This window comes from Pleurodeles waltl, chromosome 2_2 (assembly GCF_031143425.1).
Source record: "Pleurodeles waltl isolate 20211129_DDA chromosome 2_2, aPleWal1.hap1.20221129, whole genome shotgun sequence".
NCBI lineage: Eukaryota > Metazoa > Chordata > Amphibia > Caudata > Salamandridae > Pleurodeles > Pleurodeles waltl.
The window spans coordinates 832,491,798-832,517,362 of record NC_090439.1 but is presented as its reverse complement, the minus strand read 5'-3'; the positions used below and the strand labels follow the sequence as shown (position 1 = coordinate 832,517,362).

Here is a 25,565-nt window from a genome sequence, read left to right as displayed (position 1 = left end):
ATTTCGAAATCAATCACACAAGGATACCAATTGGCAACTTTGAACCAAACCAAATAAGGATATATAATTTGAATTGATGGACATTAATTTTGGGACATTGGATAGGACAACAAAGAAATTATACAATTTGTGGTGAATTTTGGGAAACCTAGGTAATAGGGTAGTATTTAATGGATGTCTCAACTGTGTTATTCGACTTGCTTTCTGTATAATATGTGTACATAATATAATCTGATTACTGTATTAAGACTAGGTTTCTTTTTGCATTATTGTCACGTGTGCAATTGAATTTATTTCTCTTTCAGGTGTACCCCTGCATACACCTATGTCAGTCCCAGTACAGGATCTGTCAACGTCAGATGAGGACAGAGAAGATGGAGAATTACCGGATGCTGGTGTGGAGTGGGCTAATTATCAAATACCTACGTCATCTTCTCTTCCCCTGTCCCAGTGGACTCTCCACCAGGTGACATTGGGGGATTCCACAGTTTAGTGAAGCGGGCTGCAAAAAGATTTGCACTACCTATGCCAACAAAGCAGATGGACTGCTTCCTTTTTGACTTTAAGGAACCTTACCAAAAAAGTGTGAGATAAGTACCCATAGTTGACTATATTTGGTATGAGGGGCTGAAGGTAATGAAAAATCCTGCCACTGTTATTGGGGTTTTGCCCCGCTTAGATAAGAAATATAAAGCACCAGACAATGCCCTCGCCTTTCTAACTAGACACCCCAAACCAGACTCCGTTATTACTCAGACGGCACAGTGCAGATCAAGGAATCCTTCTGTGACAATTTCTGCTCCGCCTGACAAAGAAGGAAGAAGACTTTATAATACAGGAAAGTGCTTCTTCTTAATGTCTTCTCTTACTATGAGGGTGTCAAATTATTTTGCTGTGATAAGCAGATACAACAGGCAGCTATGGGTTGACATTTCCCCTTACCTACACCAACTCCCAGAGGATTCAAAGGCAGAATCAAACAAAATACTACAGGAAGGGGAAAGGTCTTCGACTGAAGTCATCCACTATGTGATGGATATCGCTACCACTGCTTTTCGACAGCTGGCAGGAGCTGCTGTTTTAAGAAGGCATATTTGGCTTTGTGCAACTTTTTTTAGACCTGAAGTGCATAATAAAATTCTCGACTTGCCTTTTGATAGAGAAGCCCTTTTTGGGAAACATATTGATGATGCCCTGAAGACTATAAAAACTGGTACGGACACAGCCATGTCTCTTGGAAGCCTACAGTTTTGAAAACAACCCTTTCGGGTGCCAGAGAATGGGGATATCCATCCTACATAGGGGGATTTCAGCATTATAAATATCCATCTTTCTCCTTTGCTTACCAATCCTTTCGTCCCCAATACCAACAGAGACAGCCTCCTCAGACTGCATATGCTAGGGCCACAGAAAAAACAAGGGCAGGATGTGTTAGAAATGGGGTCATTGGTCAGCAGTCAGGTTACCCCCTGTCCAAGCAAGGACTCTTACTCTAGTCAGGGTAAAGGAGAATCCCCCTCAGTCAATCCCCGCTAACACGCTTGGTAGCTTGGCACGAGCAGGTAGGCTTAACTTCAGAGACCAGGTGTAAAGTATTTGTACCAACACACACATTGATATAGTAAAACACCACAAAATGACTCAACACAGGTTTAGAAAAATAGCCAATATTATCTAAGCAAAACAAGACCAAAACGACATAAATCTGATATATACATGTCAAGTTATGCATTTTTAAAGATTAAACTTACAAATAGCACTTAGAAACACAAAATGCTTTGGTGAGGTGATAACACGTCGTTGTGACATAGTCCTTCCCAACAAGCCGACGCCAGTGGTGCCGGGTACCGATTCACGCAAACCCCAGGTACAGTACCTTAGTAAATTGTGAGAACAAGTCAGTGCGTGAAGTCGGGGATCGTGGCGTCGCTGGATCCAGGGCGGTGTCGGTTCCGGTGCTGCGGGGCAAAGGAGTCACGAAGAGGTGTCGGGTCCTTGCTGCGGAGTGGTGAGACAGTGGCGGTGCGAAGCATTGAATCCACGCACTTTGTGGGGCATCGGTCACAACGTGGTGCGGCGACTTCCCCGGAGTCGCGGACTCCAGCGAGGCTACAGTGATGGCGGGCCTGCGAGGGTCGTCCCACTCCAGCGAGGACCACGGAGTCCGATGCAAGCGGCATCACAATATTTTACAGCGGCGTCGGTACGGAGTCGTCCGGAGTTGTTTTTCTTGGATTTTCACCAGCTTCTCCTTTCAAGGACCCAGAAAAAGAATAGGACACCACTTGTAAGGGTAGGAGTCTCAGCAGAGAGTGCAGGTGCTGGTGGGGGAAGTCTTTGATGGCCCTGAGAGTTCAGAACAGGGGGCAAGCTGAGTCCACGCCGTTGGAGGTTCTTCTCAAGTAGGAAAGCACAACAAAGTCCAGTCTTTGTCCCCTTTCACAGGCAGAAGCAGCAACTGCAGGGTAGCTCCACAAAGCACAGTCACAGGCAAGGCAGCACTTCCCCTCAGCTCTTCAGCTCTTTTCCTTTGCAGAGGTTCCTCTTGATTCAAGAAGTGATCTAATTGTCAGGGGTTTTGGGTGCTCTTCTTATACCCCTTTCTGCCTTTGAAGGAGGCCTACTTCAAAGGAAAGTCTCTCTTGTTTGTGAAATCCTGCCTTGCCCAGGCCAGGCCCCAGACACACACCAGGGAGTTGGAGACAGCATTGTGTGAAGGCAGGGACAACCCTTTCCCGTGTGAGTGACCACTCCTCCCCTCTCTCCCAGCACAGATGGTTCATCAGGATATGCAGGCTACACCCCAGCTCCCTTTGTGTCACTTGTATAGAGATAGATGCAAACAGCCCAACTGTCAAATTGTCCCAGACAGGGAATCCACAAACAGTCACAGAATGGTTTAAGCAAGAAAATTCCTACTTTCTAAAAGTGGCATTTTCAAACACACAATCTAAAAACCAACTTCACTAAAAGATGTATTTTTAAATTGTGAGCTCAGAGACCCTAAACTCCACATTTCTATCTGCTCCCTAAGGGAATCTGCCCTTTAATAATATTTAAAGGCAGCCTACATGTTAAACTATGGGAGAGATAGGCCTTGCAACAGTGAAAAACAAATTTGGCAGTATTTCACTGTCAGGAAATGTAAAACACATAAGTACATGTCCCACCTTTAACATACACTGCACCCTGTCCATGGGGTTACCTAAGGTCTATCTTAGGGGTGCCTTACGTGTATAAAAAGGGAACGTTTAGGCCTGGCAAGTCGTACACTTGCCAAGTCGAATTGGCAGTTTAAAATTGCACACACAGACACTGTTGTGGCAGGTCTGAGCCAAGTTTACAGAGCTTCTTATGTGGGTGGCACAACCAGTGCTGCAGGCCCACTAGTAGCATTTGATTTACAGGCCCTGAGCACCTCTAGTGCCCTGTACAAGGGACTTACTAGTAAATCAAATATGGCAATCATGGAAAGTCAATTACGCATATATTTTATATAGGAGCACTTGCACTGTAGCAAGGGTAGCAGTGGGATAGGGCCCAGAGTAACAAAAACAGCGAAAACAGGGTCCAACACACATCAACAACCTGGGAAACAGAGGCAAAAAGTAAGGGGAGACCACACCAAGGATTCCAAGTCTAACGGGATGGCAGACAAGGGAGGCAGGAGGTAGGCAATTACTTCTTACAAATTCTGGCTACCTATCTTTCCCAAAATTCAAAAATAGGAGGAAAGATTTCCCAACATTTTTGCAATTGGCAAAAAATTACTTCGGACCAATAGGTATTAAACCTTATCTAATTAGGCCTTACCCTGGAGTTCCTGTGAATTCCACCAGCAAGACCTCCTCCTCCACGCAATTTAAAACACCTAAATTGTCTTAGAAAAGAAGTCTGAACAATGCTCTAGAAGGGAGTAATAGAAAAGGTTCCTGATCCAGACAAAAAGAGGGTTTTTTATTCATGTTTCTCTCTTGTCCAGAAGAAATGAAAGGAATGGCGTCCAATCTTGGACCTTAGAGAGCTGAATACTTACCTCAAGAAAAAGTCGTTCCATATGATTACTTTAAACAATATTCTTTCCCTTTTCAATCCAGGAGATTATATGTCAACTCTTGATCTTTAGGATGCATACTTCCACATTCCTATACATCCATTCCACAGAACATTTCTCAGATTCGTAGTAGCCGGAGAGCATTTCCCTTTCAAAGTTCTTCCTTTCGGCCAGAAATCAGCCCCCAGAACCTTCACCAAATGCCTAGCTCCAGTTGCAGCTTTTCTCAGAAGACAATAACATCAGGTATTCCTGTATTTAGACGACTGGTTCGTCAAGGCCAAGTCTAAGTTGCAGGCACAGAAAGCGACAGAGGCCTGTGTAGAGCTATTTGGAAAATTAGGCCTCACTATCAACCACAGCAAATCAGCTTTTCAACCCCTGAAAAGCTTTACTTTTCTGGGTGCAATTCGGGACATATCCAACAACAAGGCATCTCCTACAAGGGAGAGACAGAAAAAACTAATTTCCTTGGCCAGACTGATTAAAAAAATAAAGTCTGTTTCAGTTCACCTCTTCAAGTCGCTATTAGGAATGATGTCTTCCTGCATCCCACTTGTGCCATTCTACCATCTCAGAATGCGACCCCTTCAAGAGCAACTTTACAATCAGTGGACACAGTCCAAGAGGTATTTCGACGATGCAGTCAAAATTACAAAATCCATGATCACATCTCCGTCTTGGTGGACCCAGGAATCTCACCTGTTAGTGGGTCTCTCTTTCCTTCCGCAGCCGGCCTTGTGAGTGATAACAACCGATGCCTCTGGAAGCTTGGGGAGGTTTTCTGTCTTCCGTATCAATTATCTAAAGTTAAAAGCAGTTTGCCTAGCTCTTTGGGCTTTCCTGCCAAAGACAAGGAATTCATTAGTCCTCATACGTACGGACAACCTTACAACGATGCACTATATCAGCAAACGGGTGGGTGAGGGCAGATCTCTGCTCTTATCTCGAGCATCTCAATGTATCTGAAACTTGTCTATCCTACAAGGAGTGCATCTTCGAGCAGAGCACGTACCAGGCAGTCAGAATGCCATAGTGGACTCTCTCAGCAGATTGACAAAATCAATCGACAAATGGGAATTGGATCAGAGATTGCTACATCACATTTTCACTCAGTGGGGCAAGCCACACCTGGATCTTTTTGCCACTTCCCAGAATGCAAAATGTCAATTCTTTGCAAGTCGGGATCACCATCCGGGCTCTTTGGGGAATGTATTTTTAATGGCACGGTCAGGAATTTATGTTTACGCTTTTTCTCACATTCCCCTCGTTCCAAGAGTTTTAGCTAAGATTAAGAACGAACACTGCAAAATTCTTCTCATTGCCTGGCATGGCCTCGACAACATTGGTATATGGAGCTTCTTCTCCTCTCAGAAAGACACAGCATCCCTCAATCAGTAACACCGTGCCTGCTAGCAATGAGCAACGGTCAAGTTCTACACCAGGAATCACCATTGCTTCATTTGACAGCCTGGTGCCTGAACACAATGAATTTGCAAACTTAAACATCCCCTCAGACTGTAGAGTCATTCTTGCAAGAGCTACAGTGGCTAGTACCAACAGAACTTACCGCCTTAAATGGAAGAGGATTTGCATATGGTGCAAACAAGCTCAAGTGCACCCGTTCTCATCATCGCTAGAGCCGATACTCCCTTATCTTTTCCATTTAGCAAGAGCGGGTTTGGCGAATGCTTCAATTAAAGTCCACTTGGCTGAAATATCCCATTATAGGTAATCGGAGAACTCAACATTTTTGTGATCGACAATGATTATTGAAGAGTTTCTTAAAGGACTTTTTCGATCTTTCCCACAAGTCAGACCACCACCGCCATCTTGACAACTTAACATAGTTTTGTCCCAATTAATGAAGCACCCATTCGAGCCTATACACAGGACGGACTTAAAATTCCTGTCATGGAAGGTCGAACTTCTTCTTGCCCTGACCTCAGCTAGAAGGGTTAGCAAAATCCAAGCCATCACTATTCAAGACCCTTTCTTGGAGTTTTAGGAAAATAGGGTAATACTGAAAACAAGTCTAAACTTCATACCCAAAGTTCCTCTGTATTTTCACATTAATCAGCCAGTAGTCCTAAAGTTCTATTTCCCAAATCCTTCAGCACCCGTGGAACAGGCTCTTCATTCCTTGGATGTCAAAAGATGTCTAAAGTTTTATCTAGACAAAACAAAGTACTTTAGAAATTCCAATCAACTGTTTGTGGAATTCAGCGACCCTAGGAGAAGTCAGCCACTTTCCAAACAGGGTATTGCGAGATGGTTATTTAGTGCAATTGATTTTTGTCACAAAGCTGCAGGAAAACCTCTGCACAGACCAATGCATGCACATTCAGTAAGGGCTTTTGCAGCATCCACAGCGCTCTTCCCTGGTGTGCCCATCCAGGACATTTGCAGAGCGGCTACCTGGAAGTGCACGCACACTTTTGCAAAGCATTATTGCTTGGAGGAAATATCACAAGATGGTGTAGCAGTGGGGCAAGCAGTGCTGCGGCATCTGTTCCAGTAACAGCGAGTCATTGTATTCTTCTTTTTCCCCCATCCCAGTATATGTTCCACACATTGTTCATTCATTTTTACTTCCCTTGGCAATACACTGTTTGTTGTTTAGCACTGTACAGTAACTTACTGTTTTAATAAGAATCGATCATTTAAAGCTTTCTTTACCATTTGTAGTATTGGTTCTATCAGTTGATACAGGAATGTTGATCATACACTGTGCTTCATTACTGCTTGCTATTCTGATTCAAGCATGTGAATTTATGATAGTTCCAATACTGAGGAAGAAAAACAGTTACTTACACTGTGGTGTCTCCAGTATTGCAATCCCCCCCCCCCCCAGAAGCTCACCATTACACGTTATCTACCTCAGGTACTTCAGCACTCGTGCTTTGGAAAATCTGAGGGACTGGAGCGTCTCACAGGAGTATTCTAGAGGGAAGGGCAGCCTGATTGGCTGCAACCTAGTTTTGGTCTCTTTTCTCAAATTGACAAAGATAGACTGCTAAAGTGGGAGGCCTTAGGCTTTCATACACTTTAGTTATCATTGCATAGCTATTGTAACGTACCAGGGGACTCCCATCTTGGCGACGGGGAATGATTCAACCATGTAAATCTATGAACAATTCCAATTCTGGAGATTCACAGTTACAGGTAAGTAACTTATTTTCTTATTCCCAAAGAATCCCTATATGAACACATAACCTTTAAAATGATATTACTTGTGGGATTGATCATGTTGGCTAAATACAAGTTAGAATGTATTTATCATGACACGGTACTGTCTCGGTTATGGATAGGTCCAGTAATTTCTAACCTTTTGATTATTTTTTTCCTCAGTAGTTTATCGTGGTTATGAAAAGAGCACTCGTCAGTCTAAAAACGGGGACCTGGATCGCAGATAAATGCATGGTCCAGCCAGTCTAACATTTTTGGGTACCCGCAGTACTCCTAGTTCAACATAGACTCAAGCTATTACTTCCCTAACTCAAAAAAAAAAAAAAAACGTTGTCCGTTCAAGGTAATCCTCATAATCGTAAATGTCATCACTCAGCTACTTTAACCAGCTATCACTGTGATCTGCCCTTACAGCGCTGGACATATTTCCCATTTTAACACCAACCCTAGTAGTTTGACTGCAGGACATGTGGTCGACACAGTGGCCAGTTTCACTAATGGTCACAACTCCTACATAGTGAAGGCTCTCTTATAAACCTAATAGCCCCATCTCCCCCCACCAATACACATGATTTCCGATATATGAACCTGTAATAGTGGGCTTAAGTCACCTTGAGCGTATTCTTTATATGTGGCTGCCGCACATATCGGGCCCCTTCAGCTCAACACATCAAGCACATTAGTAACATGCCATAGTTTCAGCACTGTTTGCCTATATCACCACTGACATAAACTCTGACTTGACTACGCTACTTACACACTGCAGTGAAGAACTCCTCTGCTTCTTAAGCACTTGTGCGTCTTCTTTCTCAAACTAAAACAAACGAAAACGAATGCCCACTCCTCCAATATTATTTTAATGTCAAACGCTAAGTCCCCCCGGGCCATTGAGCTTGTTCTTGAAACCCCACTGAGAATAATCTTCGCAAGTTACTTTCAGTTAGAAACCTGCACAAAACATACTTACAACGAAATATTTCTGCCAGGGGTCGAAACTTGAGTACAAGCAACTGCCCCAAATGTGATGTTCTCAGAAAACTGTAAACAATCCTCTGCCTCTCCAGTAAACACACTCCCAGGGTCGAAATCAGGAAAGAGGTGGATGCTCTGCTCCTTGCTACATGAAAACAAGATACCTTTAGAACTGGGCGTCCTGGAACAGATTCGCTCTTATTACACCTTAACACCATTAGGGAATTGATTGATGACACCAAACGTTTGCTTTACTCTGCCGAGCTAATTCCACCCTCCCTGATAAAGGAATGGTCCTTGCCCCTTACTACACGTGCTCGATATTATTAATGCCTGCCCTGAAGTTCGATGTGCCCACAAAAAAGTAATGGAACGTTTGTCTAAAAAAGCTGACCCCGTGAACTGGTAGAAGACTTTAGATTTTTTGCTGCATTCTCTCCCTTGGACGAGATTCTTGAGAGGTATGTTGCCATCCAACGTGTTGGTTGCCCAGTAAAATTCTATCTCATGGCTGACTTTCAGACGTGTTTTTCTCGTGGCCTCAGCACTGAAACCATTCTCTTACGTATACTTGATGGCACCATGCACCTATTTTACAAAGGTTATTAATGCCTGCAAGTTCCAACCTATTGACTTCGTTTGATACTTTTGATAAAGACAGCTTTCTTAGTATCCCTAACAAAAATGGGAATTAGAAACCCAGTTCTGTGCTGGTTTAGGCCATGCCTGATAAACAGATTCCAGCCAGTAACGTTTGGGAACTCTCTCTCTGAACCCTCACCGGTTCCCTGTGAAGTTCCCCAGAGCTCAAACTTCTCAGGGATACTTGTCAGCCTTTGTGTGGATTGTATTGTAGCAGTGCTATTGAAACTTGAAATATACATACATCAGTATGCTGGTGATACTCACCATTATGGGTCGAATATCTCGGGTTCTAATTCTCTGGTAATGCCCGTGGAAGGTGAATGTTTCCCGACTAATTAAAACCTTCCTCCATCGTTCATCTCCCTAATCATTGATTTACCTTTATTAATACGATTGTAAAAATTATTTAACTGTTTAAAGCAATACTCTTTTTTTGGCATATTTCCTTTTCTATTTGATTTGTTTTACCTTTATCCATGCTTGGGAATGGAAACCGTGTGGGTCTGATTTCTACTATACTAAAAAGAGACATTTCTGAAATTGAGAAATACTCGCAGTTACTAAAGTGTTTTTGGACTGGAATTAAAAAATATTCCGGCCTGAAAAGAGAAAGCTCTTTGTACCAGCCCTGCAGATTTACGAGATGGAGTGACTGTCATGTAATGATGTGAAAACTCTTGAGGCTTTATATACAGCTGGAATTTAACTGTTGATAATTGTTGTTGCGAACTAAACATGGCTTGTACGCAAGGCATTTGATATTCCATTTCAAAGTTTTTCTCACTGACATGTGGTCCTGATGCCTTGACTATTTTATGCTTCGCTTTATTGGTATTTCGAAAGGGTAAGGTAGCACCCACCGTTGAGGGAAGGTATATTTCGTCTGCATGACATGCAGTGGGTGGATTTATGGCAGACAGGTTTACCTAGTGATGTAGATTCATTCGTGTTTTGAGGGCAGCCTCTGGCCAGGATAGGCGATTCATCCACAGTCTCCATGTTTATTTCTTTTACACAAGTCCTTCAATGAAGTTAATCATTCTAACAGTATTTTCATAAGGGTTCAAGCACCACCAGATTTTCAGTGCAACGCGGAGAATCGATCAGACCTCAGTGCATGCTGTAAAAGAGAGGAAGGGTGTAGGGACAGCCTTCAAAGAAAAAAGAGGCTACACAATAAACGGTCCTCAGGACATAGTAAGGGGCAATGAAACATTTGAATTGATTGGCAGCTGCAGAGTCAAGACATGAAAACTCCACTCTTGCACTGTTGCTGCCTGAACACGGGCTTCATAGCCTGTAGGGATGATTTCCTAACAAGTGAAGGTCACGTACCTCGATCAGGAATGTAAATGTATTAATGAGTTAAGGCTCCTTCGTCACAACAATGTTATTCACTGGTTAACCTTGAGGACCTGACAACACTCAACTCCAATTTTAGCTTATTAGGGCCTAACAAAACTTGTAGAATAATATCAGAAGCTAAAGGCAGCATCACTTTACGAGAGCACTTTTAAAGTTTAGGGCGGTAACTTTTATCATATACCTCCAACAGCCAGTCTCGATTCAATTTGACCCTCAGCAAATTTAAAGACGAACAGCCTAGTGGCTCACAGCACACCTCAAAGATATTTACACAGAGACCAAGGTACTCGTAAATAAATTGATGACTATAGGGCCAGTAATTTCTAATTCTCAAATTCATAATTTCAATAATCCATTGCACATGAGACATATATGTGAACAGAAATCCAGTGTAGTCCTTGAAGTGAAGAATCCATCTTTAATGAGAAACAGAAACAGCCAACACGTGTTTCGTCATGGGAGAGAATATTCCCCATGACTTTCTCAAGGCTGCAAAGAATATCAAACATATAAAAGATATATATATATAATAATAATATACAGCCATAAATCCAAACATACATTAAACATGATACACAGAACTTGCTTAAATCAACATCACATAACAAACAAGACAACCCGTAATAATTAACACGGTTACCAATGAAATCTAAACTTCTGATTATACAACCCAATATGTCAATATAATGTTAAAGTAAACCCAAAATCAGCCCCACCTAGTTTGGAAATGAAAGGGAGGAACCACGGCACAGCCCGCGAGTAGAAAAAAGAATATAAATAGTACTAGATAGAAAAAATTCAAAAACGACCTCTAAACCTGGACCCACAACCGACCCTAAGAAAAAGGAAGTACACTACTACCTGAATACTTCCATAAATAAAAATAGTATCATCCCGCAAACCCAATATGTGCAAAAGTCCCAAATATAACCACAGTGACCTAAGGTAAAGCAAACCATACCTAAAATGGGTATAGCACGGGAATCCTCAGTATCCCGGAATTCATAACAAATCAATACATCCAACTCTGTTGACACAATAGATTATTTTTCAATAACAAAGCACAAAACAAAATAAAAACGTGAAATAATAAATAAGATTATAAAAACACCCTGTGGATTCACCCAAAGTCGATCACAATAAACCTACCGAAAGTTGACCACATGCATGTGGGTCCGTGCAACGCAAAGGTGTGTAACTGACACCTAAAGCAATAAAAATGAACACAATTTTAAACGTTGAGAATGTGTATCCATAATAACGTCCAAGACACCTAACTGCGCTATCAGCGCATAAAACAATCTGCAGCCCCCACTCACCTCTCGTCCCGAAATGACTAGTGTACGAAAACGGAGCTCGAGTACATGGCTCTGAAAAGCGAATGGCAAGACATACATTCGTCCGCCATCTTTAAAAGAGCCGGGTGACTGATGTCACACAATATCGCTCCCTTCACCCGGTCACTCTATGAGGAGCTGATATCACACAGTGTCCAGCAAGGCGAGTTGGAAACCATTGCAAAGAGTGAATTTCCTGCTCGTCGTTTGAGGCTGTAAGCAGCTGATGTCCATTAAAACCCCAGGACATTGGCACCAGCTTCAACAGCCTTTCGTTTTTGGCTTTTTTGAGAGGTCAATGGGGGAAGAGGATGGAGGCAGACGGGTCTGTCAGGTAGTTCAAGGCACAAAGCCCCGTCCCCTCCAAGCCCCGTCCCCTCCAAGCCACGTCCCATTCTCACACTGTAAATTATTTTTTTCAAGTTGGCAGGTTTGCCTGTGACTGCAGGGTGAGGTCTCCAACTGGATGGCTTACCTAGAGTTGCTGTTTCGCTCTCCTCTGTCTCCTCCCTGCTTCCCCTTCTGTTGATTTCTTTGCACCCTAGGCGACATCCACCATCAAAGATCTTGCTGCCACTTACTCCGGCCAGCCACTATGCCCATGAAAACACAATGCACACCTATATGGGAAGCATCATCAAAGTCAAGCTTCCATCGTGGAACAAGACAGTATTGATGATTGGTTTGCTTGATGGCACGCCTATTAGTCTTGAAAATCAGCAGTGGGAGCTAATAGTTTGTTTTCACAAAAATGTAAATACAAGTGAACCTTCCCCTGATGCCACAATAATTTCAATAATTTAGGATTACACTTGGCACAAATTGGTTCGTGATTTTAAGATAACAATATCGAGGAGCTGGATTAGCAATACGTTGTACATTTCTTCTGAGGCTCAGGCTACTTTCCAGCTCTGATTCTCCGCCTGTCAGAAGTGTGATGAACACAACAGAAAACAAGCAGTAAGAACCAGCAAAGCGGGAGAGCGTTTAGGCACGGAACAGGCTCCCTGTGAAAACAGCGTCTGACATTTGATCTTGGTCTTTGAATGAAACCTGGCGGCAACAGCAACAGCTCCCATAAACTGATGCAAGTAATCATTGTAAGCAAAATGTATATATAAAATCAAAGCGTATTCAAGCAGTGAAGCGGAAGGGGGTTAGGGACATATGACCTTGGTCTTTGATTGCACAGCAAATGTGACAAGATAAGAACAAGATTTACAGGCATGTTAGCGCAGCTCAGAACCAGTGAAAACTCAAGCGATTGTATTAAGTGCTCTTTAACAAATTAAAAAGTAATTCCTAAAGCAGATACTAAAGTCTGAGCAGTGGATGAATAGGAGTAATTGGTCCATGCTCTTGGGGTCAAGAAAAGGCATGACACATGCATGCCATGGACGAAAGGAGAGAAAAAAAAGGAGAGTGACAATGGAGCCATCAAAAGGGAAGCCGATGAGCTGTCTGAAGCCCACAAAGTGTATGCAACATGTCTCTTGTAGACAGTGCATGAGCTGTCTAGCTGAGACCTACAAATTGGCCCTTTATCGATACACTGATAGGACAGGAATTCTCTTAATTGCCTCTACTGTTTCAAATTCAATTGATAATATTAATAAATAACTATTTTTCAGGAATTCCTTTCTGAGTCTGGTCAGGAAATTAGAAGTATTAATGGCATTGGCAGCTCAGCTGCAAGGAAATATACATTTGTGTTTAGGGGGAGGTGGGTAGTGCAACTTTCCAGGCTGCTCGATTTTTTTTTTTCCTGCTATGAGAAAAGGTTTTGCCTGTAAGTATGCAAAGAAACATTGTTAGTCAAATAAATCCCATGACTAACCAACAACAATTTTTTTCCCTGTCAGATTCAAGATCTAGGCCCGACTTCTCTGCATAGTCCTGACCTTCAAGGACTGGTGCCGGATGTTAGGACAGATTTCCTCACTAATCTGACTTTATGCCAACTCACCTTTTTATATTTGCTATTATGATGCACCCTGTCAGTTGTAGGAGAGGCCAACGGGCTCCACCAGAATGATTTAGAGTGTTTTAGTCCGTTTTTTTCAGCAGCTACTAGCTCAAAATAAAGAACTTTAAAAATGCATCCTTAGGAAAGTTAGATTCAAATAATGTATGTATTTAAATGAAGTAGAGGAGGCTACTTATGACACAACCATTTTTCATTACAACGTGTTACAGAGTTGGGTAGGCCATTCCCAATTGATGACCTCATGAACATACTGACTGAAATGCCAGGAAGATTTTGCATTGACTTTCATCAGTCAACACCAGACAACATAATGCATTTTTGCTAACCCAGTCAAGTGGTTAGCCACAAATTTTGGAGTTAATTTTCAACAGCCCAGGCCTTGAAGTTGTTTATTTTTTCAGACAGACACTGAATCACTGCCTGTCAAAACTTGGATGCTGACTCGGGTTAATGTTTGTAGGCAGTGGGTCAGCTAGGACAGTAAGTTCTAAAAATGTTGGTCATGTGCAGGTCCTCATTTCTAAAACGTGTTGGATGATTACATTTGTGGATGAGAAGAATGAGTAAAGCGCTAATTAGAGAATGGAGTGCTTCAAACACTGCTTTTACCTGAGTTAAACAGGCTAGCTGAGTTATGGGGGGCCGACCAGAGTAGGTTTAGACAGAAGAGAGTGGCGGGTGAATGGAATCTAGGTGTAAAGGGGTGGATCAGGATAAAGATTTTCTTGAAGTGAAAGTGTTGGGCAACGTTACTAGGGCATCTTATGATGTGGGTGAACTGGTTGAAGTGGCAGATGTTGGCCGATAGGGTGGGGAACATTAGGGAGTTTTCTAAAGATAGACTAGGTCTGATGGGTTTTCATGGCATTGAGTGGGCAGTTAATATTTGAAGGACATGGGTGGACAGCTTGATGACCTTATCTAGCACCTGAATAGGGTTATGTGTGTCAAGCGTGAGGTTCCCATATTAGGTGGAGCAGTGGTGGAAAGTATAACACGGAATGAGTGGAGCTCATTGGAGAACACATCATCAGGGCCAGGCCAAAGATAGAGGAATGCAGCACCAAGCATTATGGGCAATTGAAGTTAGGCAGTTATATTCCCAAATCACAGAGCGGTGTAACCAGAGATAGGGGAAAAGATTTAAAAAGCACCACTGGCATTGGTAGACCGAGTGCCAAATTAATTTTGAAAGTGTTCTTTATGTACAGTTTTTGTATTCCATAGGCAAAATGCGAGATTCTGGGAAGCAGATTGTTGGTTCAGTTAACCTGCTGCTTGAAATATAGTGAATTGGGAATGATGCAGAGAAGTTAATCCATGTCGGTAACAATTGACGTTAAGAGGGAAGTGGGTAAACTAATAGGAGACTGTATGGTTCAAGGCAGGGTAGTCTAGAGTAGTCAGTAAGGCAGTATAAACCAAGGGGAATATGATTTAGGGATGCAGGAAAGGTAGTCAGATGTACTTGAGTGGTTAGTAGAGTAGCTTGACAGTCTTCAGTTTAAAACCTGGTAAAGGAATAAGGGGGCTAGTAGAAAACGCATCTCTCAGCAGTGGGTGTAACTTTAAACTAGATGAAAATTGCTTCAGATATGTATGCACACTTTCACCAGTTGGGTATAAATGATGGAGGAAAGAGCAGGAGAAAACTGGGGGGGGCGCTCGTTTTTTAAACATTTTTATTGAAGCACACATTGAAATAATGCTCTGTTAAATATTAACACACTTGACATTTGGATACCAAATCAGATCAGTGGTTCTGGTATAATTGTCAGGGGGTCAGTCAAGTGACTTAATACTTAGTAAATCAGTTACCTGAATATAATTGATGCTGCAGAACCATAACAGAACCTATACTGCAATAAGTGAAAATAGATTGTACAGTAAATGCAAATTAATGGTTAGTGCATGACAACTAAAAGGTGATTCAAGCATAATTAAGGAAACTGTACATTCCAAGTTAAAATAATAGGTCAGTTAGTGGAGAAAATTCTATACATGAAAACTCATGTCCCAGTATTCTGTGGGTCATCAAACTACGGCTCTATGAAGGGCCCAAAACGTCAGTGAATCCAGCAGAGATATCCCACGTTAAAGAGATATTCTCCATTGCTACCAAGTGTAAAATCCTATTGAACCACACATCAACCAGCAGAGTGGTAGGTGTGTGAGCTAGTACGATACAGACCACTATAAGCAGCTGAGAAATCTGAGAGATATTGGATAAAGGAAGACCAAAGGATCATCTGATATGGGGCCCAGAACAGGATAACTCGGAGGTGCCACAAGAGATAGAAACTAATTATAGTTTTAATATAGTAAAGCACATCCCACTGTCAGAAGATTTTTTGCCGCTATGGTTGGATACATGTATGTTGGATACTAATTAATGTAGGCTACTCGTGAATAGGGAAGTGGAAGCCTCTGAAGTAATTGTATTCAATTGTAATTTCCATTTAATTCCATTACTGCTACCCTCTACATGCCTCCTTAGTATAAGTCACGGTCATCTGGCCTGTCTCAAATGATCACTTCCCTAGTGAATTAGATTTTACCAACTCCTCATAGAAGCATTAGGCACTTTAGCCTTGAGAATAATTACTTGAGGAGCAGCAGAGGGGTAACTGCAACAGAAGGAATGAATTTGCCACCACCAATTTAGTAACCGATTAATCTTCCACAAAGTTTCCAACTTCTTCTGAATTCCGTCTGTCAGTAGTGCATTTTCTAGGTATTTTAACTCCCAGTTTACAATTCGTGTAACATGAAGGATGCTAGTTCATCCAATGACGAGCAATGATTAGTAAAAGTGAATTTGAAGAATTGTACTTCTTTGTAGGTCTTCATGGCTGTTTTTAGGTATATGGATGAAACTGGAACCATATTTACTGTTAGCTTCTCCATTCTAGATCAAAGACATGGAAATAATGGAACCAGTGGATCAAGAGGAGGAAGAGGACAAACATTTATACAAGGTGTGTTCCTTAAAAAAACTGTTTTACCCCTTCATGATGACATTGTTAGTAGTAGTTTTAACTCTGTGTCTCCTTAGAAGCATTACTCATCACCATGGGTTAAACTCTTTGATCTTCTTTTTTATTGCAAATGTAGACTCTTGTCCCAGAAAATCACCATATTCTTTGTTTATTCCTTTGTAACTTTGACTTACTGTATGTACAGTAGCATTGATATAATTGTTGTCATCTGGATGTAGGTAATAGTTCCAAAGGGTGTTCTTTGTCGGTACCACATACATGCTTTTTGTCCTTTTTCATGTGGTGCTTCATCATTCCAAGGTAGGTAATCCCAAGAACCGCCATGGTGTCTTTGTGTATGGAGTGATGCTTTGTGTATGGAGTGATGCTATCTGTTTTCCCATCCCTAGGGATAAGGAGGGCAGCCACTATGTCCGAGATGGTGGGCATTAGCTCCACAACCTAGCCATGCTGCTTTTCTATCAAAACCAATTCTTACATGGTAGGAGATTTTTAATCTGCTAGTGAGATGAAGTTGTTTATGCCATCCGATTTACAGCCTCCCTTCCTCTACCCACAGTGTGTAATTGAAGGCAGAACCTTGATGTAGGGATAGAAGTAGGACACACTGAAATGTAGTGATGAATACTTTTGGATCAGATGCCTATGACTTTTTAAACACTGTGAATGAATAATATCCCAACTTTTACAGCCTCATTTAGAGTTTGGCTTATGGAGTTTGTACCTTCAGCATGGAGGAGTACTTGACTACTGGCATGCCTAAGGTACTCTGTCCACTGAATTTAGAGGTTTTTGCTGGCTGTGCGGTAATCTCTTGCATTGGCAGGAACCGCCGTTATGGCAGTTCCTGTCAATAAATGGAATGTTTTATGAACGGCCTGCAACATGACAGAACCGTATGGCAAAACTTCAATATATGTATATTTTTTTCAATAGCAGGATTTCTCTTTTTATGGTTAAAAACATACAATGACCCTCTTGCCCTAGGAGACGTGGGGATCATTACCTGGCGGTGACGGATAGTGAAAACTGCCTATTTGACACCCACTGTAAATCGTGCAGACTGTCAAATGGCCAAGCATCAGATGGCCTTACGCCATCGGGCCATCGGAGATGTACACCAGCAGCGGAGATAGAGTAGTCTCCACCGCTGACAGACTTCAGTTGTTACTGAGTCCAACATTAATGAATTGTCAACTGCCAAGTGCTAGTGCAGGCATAATGGGGTCTATGATTACTGAAAGTGTCACTAGGTTGTTCACTGTTGTTTGCATCTGTGTGTGTGTGTGTGTTATCAGTAATATGATATCTGTCAGCAGCAGGTCTGCATCCTCATTAGAAGCCACTTTTTAGTGCTGAAATCAATATGTTCTTGTTTTTGTGATGTCTAGCAACCAATCCTCGCTCATGCTACACAATGACGTCAGTCATTACCATCTCCCTGTTGTGGTACCTTGCGCTCCCTCAACGAATGCGCATGCGTCCACTGACTGCATAAGCGACGCGTGAGGGTCCTCTCGATGAGCTCTCTACTTTTACTGTGCTCGTGCCAGGCTCTGTGGCACACAAAACCAACCGTTGCGTTGTTTTGAGCGTGTGTGCACCTGATCCCGAAAAACAGAATAATTGACTTGGCATGTCAAAATAAAACCTATATGTAAAATTAAAACCCATATACACTTTTACTCTGGGTTAATTGCTGTACCGTATGAAGCTTAAAACGTAGAAAACATAATGTATATGTTGCCATTCTAAGTTACCATAAATTAGTAACACTTCAGTAAAGTTCTTTTAAGCTTTCCCGAAAACCAAAAATTCTTTTAAATAAAAACATTCTTCCAAAACTCATGTTATATTTCAGTGAACTTGGATGGAATTATTGAGGAGCTCCTTAAAACAGAAGGAATGTGGAGCTCAGAGGCAATATGAAAGGACATCAATCTCATATTTTGTTGTTGCTAAGCCACTACTGTAGTGCTGTGAGAAATTGCAATAAGAGACTCCTGCATAATGCTTGCCTCCTATCTGGACATATATTTAGAAATGTCTGCACAGTATATGTAGATGGTTTTGAGCCAAACATTATCCCGCCGGTTGAAACTCGTTTCTAAATACTTTATTTTCGTTGCATTGAAAATTAATTTAAAATGCATGAACTGTGTGAAGCAAATACGCTTCCTTACGCAGCACATATAGGCTTTAGACAAAAACAATCGCATCTTTTGGTTATCTTTACATTTTGTAGAGGTTGGGGAATCGTATGTGGTTGATCTTTGAGCTTGGAAACCTTATTGAAAAATCCAAGATTTTGGGCAAATAGCGTTGATCTCGATTCTTAAATTTATTTGCTTACCTATTTTTCACTTAGCTAAATATTGCGAAACCATTTGCTGTGTAGTACTGCTCTTCATCTTCATCACACTCAGTTTTTAGGTCTCGGCTCTGGATGGCGCGCATGCGCTGTTTCGAGCTGAGACATGCTGTATCCAGTTTAGGGGCTTCAGCCCACTCACCGGGGAGCAATTGGCTGGCTCCAACGTCACTCACCTATTGTTTTTTATTTTTAAGGGCGATTGCAAAGCGCTCCGTCCCATGTTATAATCTCTCTTTGGGGCTTTAAACCACACCCATGTCATGTCAGTCTCTTTCGTTGGTTCGTGGGCTTGCCTTTTAAAATCTGCTTGCTTTCATTAGTTAAAGGCATGCATAAGTCATGCCTTTTCCAGTGTTTAGCCCTTCTCGAGGGCAGCGACCAAGTACTGAAAACATACGAGGTGCAAAGTTTTCCGTCCGGTTTCTGGACTACATTTTTCTCTTTTTTCGCAGCGCGATCTCGCTTTGCAGAAGTCGAGCGCTTTGCATGACATCGACCCTTTTACATAGTTAATTGCACTTTTGCTGGTTACGTAGATAATTGCACTTTTGCCGGTTACATGGATAATTGCACTTTTGACGATAGGTTTCACTACGAGTGAGTCTGCTTTGCACTGACGGTGGCCGTCAGTTTGCTTTTGTGAAACTTTTCAGTTTATATGGCAAGGAAAGTCCAGTTAGGTTTGTGAACCTGTTTTATTTTCATTTTCAATTTATGTGGCAAGAAAAGTCCGGTTAGGAGTTTACAATGCTAATTGCTCGAGCTCAAGCAAACGCGAGACCCATTGCTTTGCAAATGCTTGTTACCATTTGTCCTGGGTGTGCATTTGTCATGCCTTTCACATTCTTGAGCCCTCTCCTAGCGCGCCGACCAACTACTGTATAAACACACTGGTCACCATTTATGTCCTCTGTTCAGGAACTACTTAAGATTTCCATCTAGAGCACTTAAGAGGAGTGCTTGTGGTTCACCGAATGCTTGAGGTTCACTGAGTGTTATCTGGTCACATTTGCAGTGCATTAAAAGACGGAGAGCAAATGCCATACCCTGTTTTCTGAGAGCGCCTTTTTTCTTGTCTGACTTCAAAGTGATTGCTTGAATGTTAGTGTGACTGGCGGTCTGGGTGCATGGCTGCCTAATTTACATTCTTTCAGCAGTCCGGAAATATCCTCCAGCATTACTACTCGTCTAAATTGTCAATGTTTTCATGAAGTGCTTTGTTGCTGGGTTAACTACTTCTAGGCGATTTCAGTCTCTATGAGCGTTTAAAGATTTGTGTGCATTTGAAGCAGCATCGGTATTGTTATATTAACCCCACCCCTGCAAGTGTTGCTTCCATGGATTTCAACAGGCGCGTTGTAAGTACTGAAATCTGGAACTGAGTGACTTGGCGAGGCGGGCTTATCCGCCCGTGCTTATCGCATTATCTGTTCGTTCACAAAGGAGATATGCACATGATGCTGTTCCATAGATTCATTACATATTAAGTGGCATGGGTGTGTTTATTTTTTTTTTTTTTGGTTGCTTTTCTAAACCACAAACTTAGGCACGGCCCAGAGAGAAGCCGCCTTGCATATAAATAAACCACTTAGCCACCAAGGCTGTCTGTCCTCACAGCAAACAGCACCTTTTCTTCCTATCCTACTAAGTAACTGAATGCCTCCCGTTGTTTCCACTCCCTCCTCTCTTCCTTCATAGTTTACCCCTCTTCTACCCCCCTCCTGTCGCTGTTCCTTGCAGGCAGCTTCTTTGTCTCTCCCACACTAAGAAGTTACTTTGCCTATAATGCTGTGCACATGGTTCTGCTTTTTATGGGTGAGCGCAAAGCGCTCCGTCCCATTCTGTAATCTCTTTTTGGGCATCAAACCACACCCATGTCACGTCAGTCACTTACATTGGTTCGTGGGCCTGCCTTTTAAAATCCGCTTGCTTTCATTTGTGAAAGGTATGCATACGTCATGCCTTTTCCTGAGTTTAGTCCACCTACACGGCACCGGTAAACTACTAAAAACATGCGAGGCTCCATGTTTTCAGCCTGGTGTCCGGACTACTTTATCTGTTTACTTTCCACATAGCACAATCACGCTGCATTTTACATAGTGCGATCGCGCTGCGTTTTTTTTTCTTTACAGCGCTAATAGCTCTAACTCGAGCTAATGCAGCATGGCACCATTTAAGAGGCACAGCGGAATCAATGGGAGGAGGGCAGGACAGAGGGTGCAGCATATTCCGACCCTTCTCCGATCAGTGCGGCTCTTTTTGCAGTTCTGTCTCGCTCTCTCTCTCTCTCTTTCTGCTCCCACCCAGAGCACCACAGCGTCGAGCACCGGCTCCTGTGCAGCTGGGCCATTTTTTTCCAGAGCAGTTTTTAAGTCTCTTCCGCATATTGAAGCAATCTCTTCCTTTAGAGGGGCGTCAGTAGTTCGTTGGGTGATAGGTGGGCTTTCTTTCTCGTGGTGGGTTATTTTATTTTTTCTGACCAATCACAGATTTTGTAGAAAATTAGAGCCGTAAAGACCAGTCTACGATCTTTAGACCGCCAGTCGGTTTTAAAAATACTCTTTGTTTACCCCATCCTCTTTCCGCTTAGGGAAGCTGGTTTCCAATATTTTTCTATCCGTTCACGGGAGGTGGGTTCCATTTTGGAGAATCTCCACCGATTCAAGATGGTTGTCATGTAGATTTTATACTTTTACAACCTAATTTTCCTGCATGTTTACGTTATTGTGTTGCTTCCTTTTTCATCTTATTCACGGTTGAGTCTGTTTATGCCCTGAGTCTATTGTATATTTGTTAAATTTAGTCCTGTTTCTGTCTTAAAATTGCCCTCTATATTTTCCGGTCCTTGTGCTCTCTTGTACTTTTAATTATCCATTTTTTTTTTTTTGCTTCTTCCTGTGGTCCATTCTAGTCTTTTGTTTCACAAAGTTTTCTCTACTACAACCTCGCGAATGGGCACCAGGGTATAAGAGCTTAGGGACCCCGACTTTACCAATAATTTAAGACTAGATCCATTGCAGCACTGCCAAGTTCCACTCATCCACGATCAGACTAACGCATTTGCACATTTTTGTTCCATCACTGCAAGGCCCCGGGATTGTCTCTCAATCAGTATTAATTATCGCCTGAAAGCTGACAGTCTCTCACAGTGATAATCGGACCAGCTCCTTTTGTATTATTTGGCAGCTCTTTGCTGCCTGGTGCCAGTGATCTAGTTCTTGCTGACACCATAATGCAGAGTGGTGTCATATTGTCTAGGAGCTCCTTCCTGAACTGTAGCAGAAGCATCTCCGTGTTCGCTTCATTGGATGACTATGATGACAGTCTTGGAGCCTACTTCTTTGATTATCGATTAGATGACTGGCTTTTTAGGTTGAGCGCGCAAGTGCTTTGACCTGTTATAAGTATTGTGGGCTTTAAACCATGCTCACTGCACGCACATCACTTTCACTCGTTCCTGGGCATGCCTTTCAAAAATCTTTTGATATAATTGGTAAATGCTTTACGTTTGTCCCTCCTTGGGGCGGTTTTGTTACCGCCTTGCAGACTTACCCCTATTACTTGGATAATTGCACAATTGCTGATACCTTTGACTGAAAGCAAACTTATTTTTCTTTTTGTGTCTCTCCCTCGTGCTCATGGCGGTCATGGCACTTTGAATCAGTTCGCTTATGTAAACTGTTCTACTTTTCATTTTCAATTTAAGTGGCAAGAAAAGTCCTGTTAGGAAATACAATGCTAATAGTTCTAACTTGAGCAAATGCGAGACCCATTGCATTACAAATGCTTGTTGAAAGCTTGCAATCCTTGTTTGTTTAATTTAAACATGATGGACAGAGCAGAGCCGAGGGCAGCTGTGTTTATGAGATGTAGCTGATAAGCTATCTCTGGTGGAGGATCCCTGTTAGGCAGGCTGTTTGCTGAAGAACTGAGGCCACCATGTATAATGCTGTAATGATTCATCACCCAGAGCGACAATACAAGCTGACCTCCGCTTTCTTTCTCAATTTGAAAAATGCGAGACAATGTTTCTTAATAATTAATTATTCATTGGGAGTTTTCGTTGAGTGCGCAAAAAGCAAAAGAGCGCTAAAAAGCTTTCAGAGAAGCTACACGTTTGTGATGCATGGCAATTATTTTAGTCAATTAATTTTTTTTATATCAACTACAGAGTTTTGTTTCACAATTGCTTGTGCTGCCGGGAATTTATGCTACTACGGTTTGTTGACTTGCATTTAAATTATTTTTCACTGCACTGCATGTCTGCACACACTTTACGCTTGTTAATGGCTAAGGGTGGGTGGTCATTGTATTGTATTGTATTGTAATAGCATTTATATAGCGCTTACTACCCCTGACGAGACGTTGATGCGCTTTTTGGTGAGTAGCACGCTACTCCGGAGCCCAAGAGGAATTAGTGGTGCATTAGTATAGGGAAATATGAGTTCAGTTTTAGTATTTATATGAGTTAATTTGAGCAGAGGATATGTGAGTTTATTAGGTGGATTGACTAGAGTAATGGAGGGATAGAGGAGGAAAGAATCCAGGAGTGTTAATTGGGAGTTTATAGCAATACGATGAGGCTTGGAATGAGTAAAGGGGAGATGGAGGATGGAAGAGTCTGTGGAAAGGGTTAGGGAGAGCATAGTAGCAGGAGGGGTTTTGGATGAGTCAAGGTGAGATAAATGAGGGCGAATGTATTAGGATTGTTTGGGAGATCATGGTGGTAAGGTGATGTTTGGGTGAGCTAGATGTGGAAGAGGAGGGAAGAGCTTAGGCAGGGTTATTTTAGAGATGAAAGTAGTAGAATGGGTTTGGGATGAGTAAGAGTAGGGACGGAGGATAGATTGATAGAGACATGCCATATGGTGATGGGTAGACACAGTAAAGCTTACAAGAGAGTACATTTATATTCTGTTTATTTATAATTATTAATATATGTATGTTCGATGGCATGTGTAGCTGCAGATACACATGCTGTGCATATCCCGCCATCTAGTGTTGGGCTCGGAGTGTTACAAGTTGTTTTTCTTCGAAGAAGTCTTTTCGAGTCACGAGATCGAGGGACTCCTCCCATTTCGGCTCCATTGCGCATGGGCGTCGACTCCATCTTAGATTGTTTTCTTTCCGCCATCGGGTTCAGACTTGTTCCTCTTCGCTCCGTGTTTCGGTTCGGAAAGTTAGCTAAATCTCGGAAAACTCAACGGTATTGTTTGCGTTCGGTATCGGGTTAGTTATAGCAGATCGGCACCGAATAAAAGAAGAGCTCCGGTAGCCATTTGGGGCTTCCATTCACCGACGGGGCCTGGTCGGCCAGACCTCGCGCGTCTTCAAGGCTAATGGAACGGACTCCATTCCGCTTCTGCCCCGAATGCCACAATAAGTATCCTTACACAGACCGGCATTTGGTCTGTAATTTGTGTTTGTCCCCCGAACACAAAGAGGATACCTGTGAGGCCTGCCGGGCATTTCGCTCGAAAAAGACGCTACGGGACCGGAAAGATCGAAGGCTTCAAATGGCGTCGACGCCGTCAGGACAACATGACGTCGAAGAGGAGGAGACTTACTCCATTCCGGATTCGGACTCGGACGAGGCCGAAAGTGAGCAGCTGGCGAAAACCGTGAGTAAAACTGCCCTGGCTAAAACTCACACCAAGATAATGAAAGCCCAGGTGACGCCACCACCGGCAGGCCATGGCTTAACCCGTAAACACTGTGACCAACCATCGGCACCGAAAAAGGGCACACGCGTGTCGAAGACATCCGACTCCGGTCGAGATACCGGCACAGAGTATACTCGCCACCGAGATACTGGCTCCGACCAGACTCGACACCGAGAGACCGGAACCGACCAAAGTTGGCACCGAGAGATCGGCACCCCGAAACCAAAAAAAGTGGCTTCGGAACCGAAAAAGACTGCGGAAAACGTTTCGGTGCCGAAACATCCAGCCTCAGAGCCGAAACAGAGCTCCTATTCTGAGGAACAAGGCCTGTCATCCCAACTTCAAGGCCATAAATTTGGACAAGAATTAGAGCTGGGAGAGCCAGACTATACACAAAGAAAGCTCCATATTCAAAAAGACACAGGGAAAATGAGAACTCTTCGCCCTATTAAAATGAAAAGGAAACTTGCTTTCCAAGAAACAGAGAAACAGCCAAAAGCAAAGGTGGCAAAAGAAAAAACTCCACCACGTTTTTCACCACAACCATCGCCACAGCACTCACCGCAACTGTCACCAATTGCAACACCCCCTATGATACAATCTCCAACGCACACAGGGATGTCCCAGGATGACCCAGATGCATGGGATCTCTACGATGCACCAGTATCTGACAATAGTCCAGACTGCTACCCGGCAAGACCGTCACCACCTGAAGATAGTACTGCTTACATGCAGGTGGTGTCCAGAGCAGATACTTTTCACAATGTAGCACTGCATGCTGAACCTATTGAGGATGACTTTTTATTTAATACTTTGTCGTCAACACACAGCCAGTACCAGAGTCTGCCGATGTTACCAGGGATGTTAAAACACGCAGAACAAGTGTTTCAAGACCCTGTCAAATGCAGAGCTATTAGACCTAGGGTGAAAAAAAGTACAAGCCTCCCCGTATGGACCCTGTGTACATCACGCAGCAACTA

The 25,565-nt window shown here is 42.7% G+C and overlaps 1 protein-coding gene across 8 annotated transcripts in view; it reads left to right on the top strand.

The window, feature by feature from the left end:
- Positions 1-25,565, top strand: part of C2_2H8orf88 (chromosome 2_2 C8orf88 homolog) — a 443,912-nt gene that overhangs the window by 349,535 nt on the left and 68,812 nt on the right. For all 8 annotated transcript variants that reach the window (XM_069218970.1, XM_069218973.1, XM_069218974.1 and 5 more), the window contains one exon: positions 16,462-16,527. In XM_069218970.1, coding sequence (XP_069075071.1) covers positions 16,462-16,527 — 66 coding nt within the window. The remainder of the gene's footprint in view (positions 1-16,461; positions 16,528-25,565) is intronic.